The 7,724-nt window shown below is 38.9% G+C and overlaps 1 protein-coding gene across 1 annotated transcript in view; it reads left to right on the forward strand.

The window, feature by feature from the left end:
• The window catches only part of RUFY1 (RUN and FYVE domain containing 1), a 123,046-nt gene that overhangs the window by 53,789 nt on the left and 61,533 nt on the right, over positions 1–7,724 (forward strand). The window contains exon 6 of the mRNA XM_007953410.2: positions 7,402–7,463. Within this exon, the coding sequence (XP_007951601.2) occupies positions 7,402–7,463 (62 nt within the window). The remainder of the gene's footprint in view (positions 1–7,401; positions 7,464–7,724) is intronic.

Consider the following 7,724-nt stretch of genomic DNA (forward strand, 5'->3'; position numbering starts at 1 on the left):
TTTTTTTTTTTTTGGATGTTTCTGAGTAAGCAGGGTACTGTGCTCCTTTCTTTACTAGTTGGCAGCACTTAATATGTGTGTGATAGAGAATGAGAGTGGCTGCACAGATCTCTGTTTGTGATAGAGATAACTATTTGTAACTATATTTTGTTGTATCACAAACAGATAACTGTTTATGAAGAGCGGTTAAGGTTGAATCAGACTCTTATTGACTGTCATGTATCATTTGCCATTTGGTGCAGAAAGAAGTGGTAGCCCTCACTTAGTAAGTGGAACTGCAAGAGGTGCAGGTGTGGTTGGGTTGTATGGACACAATTGCTGTCTCCCACTCAGACAAAAGCAACAATTGAAAAATCATCAAAAAAGTAAAAGCAAGAGGACAAAAAACACACACCACATAAACACACAGGAACAATCACCAAAAAGAGAAAAAAAAGAAAGAAAGGGCAATAAATGAGAGAAAATATTTAAAGAAATACTTTTAAAAACCAAAAGAAATATGAATAGAAAAAGGGGAGAAGAAAAAAAAAGCATAATATCTGGAGGGTGGGGAATAAGAGAAAAGAGTTAGAGTAGGAGAATAATGAAGAAAAAATGGGAAAAAATGAAAAACAAGGAATGAGGAGAACCACAAGAAAGAATAAAATGAGAACCAGGAAAAGGAAGGGAGAAAAAGCTGAAAACTAGAACCTGGGAAGGGAAAAAGAAAGAATAATAATAAAAAGGATGAATAAATAAAATAATAATTTTAAAACAGATAAGAACAAACTAACTAACTAAAAAAAAAAAAGTCTGGGCAGGGCACACAACCTGGGATAGAATTCCTGCTGGCCCAGACAGTGAGTGGGAGTGAAGGATGGCCACACCTCTGTTCACAAAGAGGGTTTGGGGTATAAGAGTAACAAGGGGAATTTTGTACCTTTCCAGTCCTCAGTGTCTGGTATGTACTTGCAATCCCTGGCAAGTGGAGCCTATTCTTAGGTCCCTGGAATCTGGAGAATACTGTCACTTCAAATATCCAAAATGGGTGAACCGCTTGTAAATGTTCAAAATGGCTGCACCCTCTGAACAACCAAAAGTCCACAGCTCAAGTTTGTCTTCTTCTTTGCTCTTTCTCCTTTTATTCACCAGCCACCAGTGCAGTCCTCCATGCAGCCCCTGGCTAGCAGGGCTGATTTTTAGGTTAATTCTTAGGTCCTAACACCACTTGGCAATATCCAAGCGGTCTGTGCCATCAGGATCGCTGACAGTCTGCAACTCTGTATATCTCCACCTTCTCTGTTTTCATGCAGATTCTTCTAATAGTTGGAGTTTAGTCCACTTCTCTATCCTTCCTTTCAAAGCTCAGGGCTCCTGAATTATCTTCTATATCTCTGTTAATTGATTCCTCTTTTCTTTATTGAAGAGGGTCTGTGTAGTTTGTCTGCCTATTCCACCATCTTACCAAAACTTGGGGTTTTTTGTTTTGTTTTGTTTTGTCTTTTTTTAATTTGTGTTGTGATTTGGGTGGAAGTTTACAGACCAAATTGATTTTCCATACAGCAGTTCATACACATTTTGTTTCATAACATTGACTGCAATCCCCACGATGTAACAGCTCTCTTCCCACTTCCTCCCTGTAGTTAATTAGCTCTTCCCTGTGTCCTTCTTTGTTGTGCATTCCTGCCCAGAGCTATCTTCCTGTGCAAATTTTGCTCTTCTGTTCTCCTATGATTGATCATTCTAAGAAGCGTATCTACCTGGTGTAAATATTCACCCTATATGTCTGTCTGTTCTTTGGCTGGAAGCCTCAGGAGTGAGTTCAATTCTAGGCATGAAAGGTAACTAATCTTGGGGGTCTCACCACACTCTATCAGACCAGTAAATGTAGTCTTTTTTATGATTTTGAGTTTTGGTCTGCATTGTTCTCCCACTCTATCCAGGATCTCCTGCTCTGATTCCTTTCCCAGTGGCAGTGGTAGCCAGGCACCATCTCGTTCTTCTGGTCTCATGGTCACAGAGACTGAGGTTTGCATGGTCCACTAGTCCTTTGGACTAATTGTTTCCATGCATCTTTGGTTTTCTTCATTCTTTTTGCTCTGAACGAATAGAGACCAATTGTTGCATCTAGATGGCCGTTTGCAAGCTTTTAAGACTGCAGTCACTGTTCATCAAAGTAGGACGTAGAGTCGGGGAGGGGAGAAGAGGGAACACTGCAAAAAAAATAATAGTAATTAATTTTTTAAAAAAAACATATTCAGGGGGAAAAAAATAGGATGTAGAATAATGTTTTTGTGTAGTATGTTATGCCAGTTGAGATTGATATCACCCACAACTGTGGTTCCAAGCCCACAGGTCCAACAACTTGCTCCATCAGGATGGTTGACTGTGCCTAAGAAGTATTATAACTTTGCCCCCTGTTCTGTTTATGTGGACATTCTTACAGCACATATAAATACATATGTAGAAGTATTGTCTGCCAACCTTATATGTAGTCATGGTTATATTCATTCCTTTTTGCCTAGACATACCTGATCATTAAGCCTATCTACCCATCTATATACCTGTAGATTAATGTTTGTTATCACTGATAACACAGTATTGTATATGTAAAAATGTTTTTATCTGTTGTCTGTACCTCTTGTGCACCTCTCTTGTGTCTTCCTTTTCCTTTGTGTTATTGTGTGGGTCACTCAGTTTGGTATATTGCCTTTCCCTTCACTCAAATCAATTCTTGTCTCTTATGTATCTAGCAATTTTCCTTCCCCTCCCCTCCCATCCCTGGTAACCAACAAATTTTCTTTCCATATATAAACCTTTTCTTGACTTTTTATAATAGTGAACTAATACAATATTTGTCCTTCTGTGGTTGACTTATTTCACTCAACATAATGTCCTCCAAGTTCATCCACATTATGTGGTGTTTCGGACATTCTTCATTATTCTTTAGTGTTGTATAGTAGTCCATTGTGTGTATGTATCACAGTTTGGTTATCCATTCTTCTGTTGATGGGCACTAAGGTTGTTTCCATCGCTTTCCTAGTACACAGTTTTTACACTCATTACTGATACACTGTTAGAAGAATAATCCATATTTTCATGAGAATGCATTATAATAATTAATTTTATTTAATTATAGAGAATATTTTCCTTCCCACTTGTACTTCCTAAACAGATATATAACTTAGGTCTCCCTTTATAGTTTTCTAAACAATGTTTTATATGTTTTAAACAATGTCTTTATCTATAAAGATCTTGTATATACTCTCAAACTTATGCCTAAGATGGGAGCTCTGGTAGCATAGTGGCTAAGACACTTGCCTGCTAACCAGACGGCTGGCGGTTCAAACCCACCAGCCACTCCTCGGAAGGAAGGTTGGGCAATCCTACTTCTGTAGTGATACTGCCTCGGAAACCCAAGGAGGGGTCGCTGTGAGTCGGGTTTGACTCGACGGCACATAACAACAACAACAACAACATTGTAAATGGTACATTTTTAAATTATTACATTTTCTAATGTCCGTTGCTATCATTCACTTTCTACTATGTAATCAGGCAAATTTTACCTTCCAATTCTGCTAAAATTGCTCTCCCTAGTAGCTCCCAACTAAATGACAAGAATGGACACAACTTATGTGGGATTTTACATTCTCAACACACTCCTTTACTCATTTCTTTTTTTAAATTGTGATTTGGGTGAAAGTTTACAGAGAAAATTCACTTTCCATACAGCAGCTCACATACACTTTGTCTCATGATATTAACTACAATTTCCCACAATGCAACAGCTCCCTTCCCACTTCCTCCCTATAATTACTTCTTCCCTGTGTCCTTTCCTCCATGTACTCCTGCCCCCTGAGCTGTCTCCCTGTGCATATACAGCCCTTGTATTCTCCTATGACTGTTCTCTCCAAGGAGTGTATCTACCTAATGTAAATGTTCAGCTTATATGCCTGTCTTTTGTTTGGCTGGAAGCCACAAGAGTGGTCAACCCACTCCTTTACTCTTAAAGCACTTCTTTCCTCCACTGTCTCCATTAATCCACATTTCTGGTTTTCCTTTATTTAACCTAGCCACAGAAGTCACCAAGCTCTTATTCCATTTCTATTTTTGTTTTCATCAGTCCCCGTTAATTTCATTTCTTTCTGAACATTTGTTTCCTAGGATTCTGTTCTTGACTCTCTTTTCCCTGATCCACTCCCTCTCTGCAGTGTATTCATATAAAACTCTATTGTATCCCTTCCACTGAGATCCAGACCCATATATCTAGTCATCTCATGTAATCTCTGCTTGGATGTACTGTTGTTGCAGTTGTTATTGTTAGTTGCCATCGAGTGGATTCCAATTCATGGTGACCCCATGTGTACGGAGTAGAACTGCTCCATAAGGTTTTCAAGGCTATGACCTTTCAGAAACAGTTCATCAGGCCTGTCTTGCAAAGCACCTCCAGGTGGGTTTGAACCTCCAACCTTTTGGCTATTAGTCAAGCACCTAATTGTTTACACCACCCAGGGACTCTCAAAGCCATCCTAAAAACTAAAACCCCACTGCCATCAAGTTGATTTCAACTCATAGCAACCTATAGGACAGAGTAGAACTGCCCCATGGGGTTTCCAAGACTGTAAATCTTTACAGAAGCAGACTATCACATCTTTCTCCCATGGAGCAGTGGATGGGTTTGAATAGCCAACCTTTCAGTTACCAGCAGCACACTTAACTGCTGCACTACCAGTGCTCCTATAGACATGCTGTAGGGTATGATATGAAATGCTCTCATTGTGGTTTTGATTTACATTTTCCTAATGGTGCAGCTCTGGTAGCATAGTGCCTAAGGCACTTGACTGCTAACCAGAAGGCTGGTGGTTCAAACCCACCAGCCACTCCTCGGAAGGAAGATGGGGCAATCTACTTCCATAGTGATACTGCTTCAGCAACCCAAGGAGGGGTCGCTATGAGTTGGGTCCAACTCCACGGCACATGACAACAAACAACAACAATGGTGCAGTGTACCACAAATTACATAGTTTGGCTTTTCTAGCCATAAGTCTTTGTAAACTCCATGGTGGAATTTGCTGTGAGCAACTGAGTAGCTCCTGATTATTAAATTTATCCACCTGGGGTATTTCTGTGGCGAGTGCCACAAAGCAATCTTCCAGGAAGTTCTCTCTCTCTCAGGTGTATAGAATTCTGATGTTGGGATTGGTTAGGGTGGCCACTCTGCCAGGCTCAAAAAGGAGCCCTCCTGGAGGTAGAAGGAGTCTCTCTGATTGCTGGCTGAGAAAGAATGTGCTACTGAGAGACATGTACTTGCTGAGAGACACAGGAGACACAAGAGAGACATGCACTGCTGGGAGAGAGATTGAGAGAGACTGTTGGCTGAGAAACAGCAGGCTGAGAGAGACTGAGCATATTCCTGAACTTGAATTATAGCCTATTGCTTCCCTAATAAACCCCATAATCTGTGAGTTCTGTGTGGCCACTGCAGTGAATTATGTAACACAGAAGAGAGGTTGTGGGAGCTGTGGGAGGAATGCTTAGTGACAAGGTTGATGAAAGGGCTAGAGGGAGGCGGCATGTCTGGCCTCACAGAGATAGGCCTTGGGCTACTGATGGTAATTCTGTCTTCCCCTTGTGGGGTTAGAGGAGGTCAGAAGATGGCGCCTCCTTGCCCCTTTAGCAAATGGCTAATAATGTTAAGTTTACATGCTGTCCTTTGACTTAAAAATTTTATCCTGGAGCTTTTTTTCATATTACTACACATAAATCCATTGTATTTTTTGTTATGGTTGCATATGTTTCCATTGATAGGGCTATAACATGATTCTAAACATTTCTCTGTTGACGTAACACTTAGATTTCACCTAATTTTTCTGTATTTCAAATAAGAATGACTTATTTTCTCTAGACTGGGTGACAGCAGACTAGGATCCTCACTCTCTCTAAAGTACTTTTTGTTGTTGTTGTTGTTGAAAATATATACACAGCAAAACAACATGCACCCATTGAATAATTTCTTCATGTACTATTCAGTGGCAGCAGCTACATTCTTCATGTCATATCATCATTCTCACTGTTAACACCCAAATTATTTCACCACCATTAACTTAGACTCACTGTCCCGTAAGTTCTCATCTGTGCTTTAGAGTCATCACTGTCAATTTGATGTCATACAGACAGTTCTTTAAAAAAGCATAATTTTCAAGGTAAACATTTTTTACTATTGAGCTAAACTGTTACTTGGTTCAAAGATGACTTCAGGGAATAGTTTTGATTCAAGATTTAAAGATTATCTCAAGACAGTAGATTCAGACAGAGATTCCTCCAATCTCAATGGGTCCAGTAAGTCTGAACACCATAGCAATATGAGAATCTGTTCCATATTTTCCCCCTTTTGATCAGAATCTATCTATTGATTCCTTGATCAAAACCTTCAGTAATGGTAACCAAGCTCTGTGGCTCACAGCAAAGGAGGCAGTAGTTCATATAGGCAGTTAGATCTGTGGTCCAGTTCCTTTTCAAATTTCTAGGTCCCTTTCTCAGCTGCCTCAGGGGAATAGAGACCAATTGTTGTATCTTGAATGACTGCTTACAAGCTTTTAAGACACCAGGCTGTACTCACTGAACTAGAATGTAGAGCAGAAATTCTAAAAACATTAAACCAGTTGACTGGATTATCCCATGAAACCATTACCCTAAACCATCAAACAAAGCATACTGTTTCCATGAGGTGTTTGATCTGGTTGTACTTAAGTATTATCAATAGTTGAACCCTTTTGTTGTTATTGTTGTTGTTGCTCTAAAATAATATATAACACAACATTTGCCATTTTTTCCTTTTTATATAGCTTAATGATATCAGTTGACATTAGTCAAGTTGTGTAACCATTGCCTAAAGTGCTTTATTTCTTTGCAAAAATCCTTGTATTTAGATGTGGTAGAGGTTGTGGTCCTCTCTAGTCCCCAGCACTGGTACAGAATTTTCCCTGAAATCCTGATTGGACCATTTCAACAAAATTTGAGGAAAGAAAGAGCCAGAAGTGTCAATTAAGGTTACTGCTTTAGTCCTGGAGTTGCAGGTCTACTTTTTTTTTAAATTACTATTTTGTACCCAGAGGACTTACTGGTCTTTGTAAATGTGATTATTAAATAAATACACAAAACTAAAATAGGTAGTGATATTTCAGAATGTTCCCTTAAATTCTAATTTGTAAGTAAGTTTTTCTTCTGGAAGGTGGTGATGGTGATTTTTCTTTTGGTTAGTGTGTGTGACTGATTACTGTTTTTGTAGAGCTGGTTAGCCTGAGTAAATGCTTATAGAAAAGAGACAGGAATGTAAATCCTCTGAATTTTAAAGATTATCTGACTTGTGGGAAATGAGAAAGCTTACTTTTTTATTTAAACTTGAATTTTTCTCTTGGTCAGGTTGGAGTCATCGATTTTTCCCTGTACCTTAAGGATGTGCAGGATCTTGATGGTGGCAAAGAGTAAGTACTGAACTGTACATTTGTTCACATATTTCATGAAGTTCTGACAAAGAATGCTACTTTTTTTTTTGTTTCATTTGAGATTTTAGTTTTAATTCAGTTGTTTTTAATTACAGCGGTAGTACATTAATGATTCTAATTATTCAAGAAAGTAAGCTGTTCATGAATAAACATGAGCATGAAACTTCCCCATTAATACTGCTCCCTTATCCCCATGTCAATCCCACTCCTCAGAGGACACTACTCTTTTTTTTTTTTTTT

Source organism: Orycteropus afer, unplaced genomic scaffold (genome assembly GCF_000298275.1).
Source record: "Orycteropus afer afer isolate SDZICR_OR568_19922 unplaced genomic scaffold, OryAfe1.0 scaffold00393, whole genome shotgun sequence".
NCBI classification, from domain to species: Eukaryota; Metazoa; Chordata; class Mammalia; order Tubulidentata; family Orycteropodidae; genus Orycteropus; species Orycteropus afer.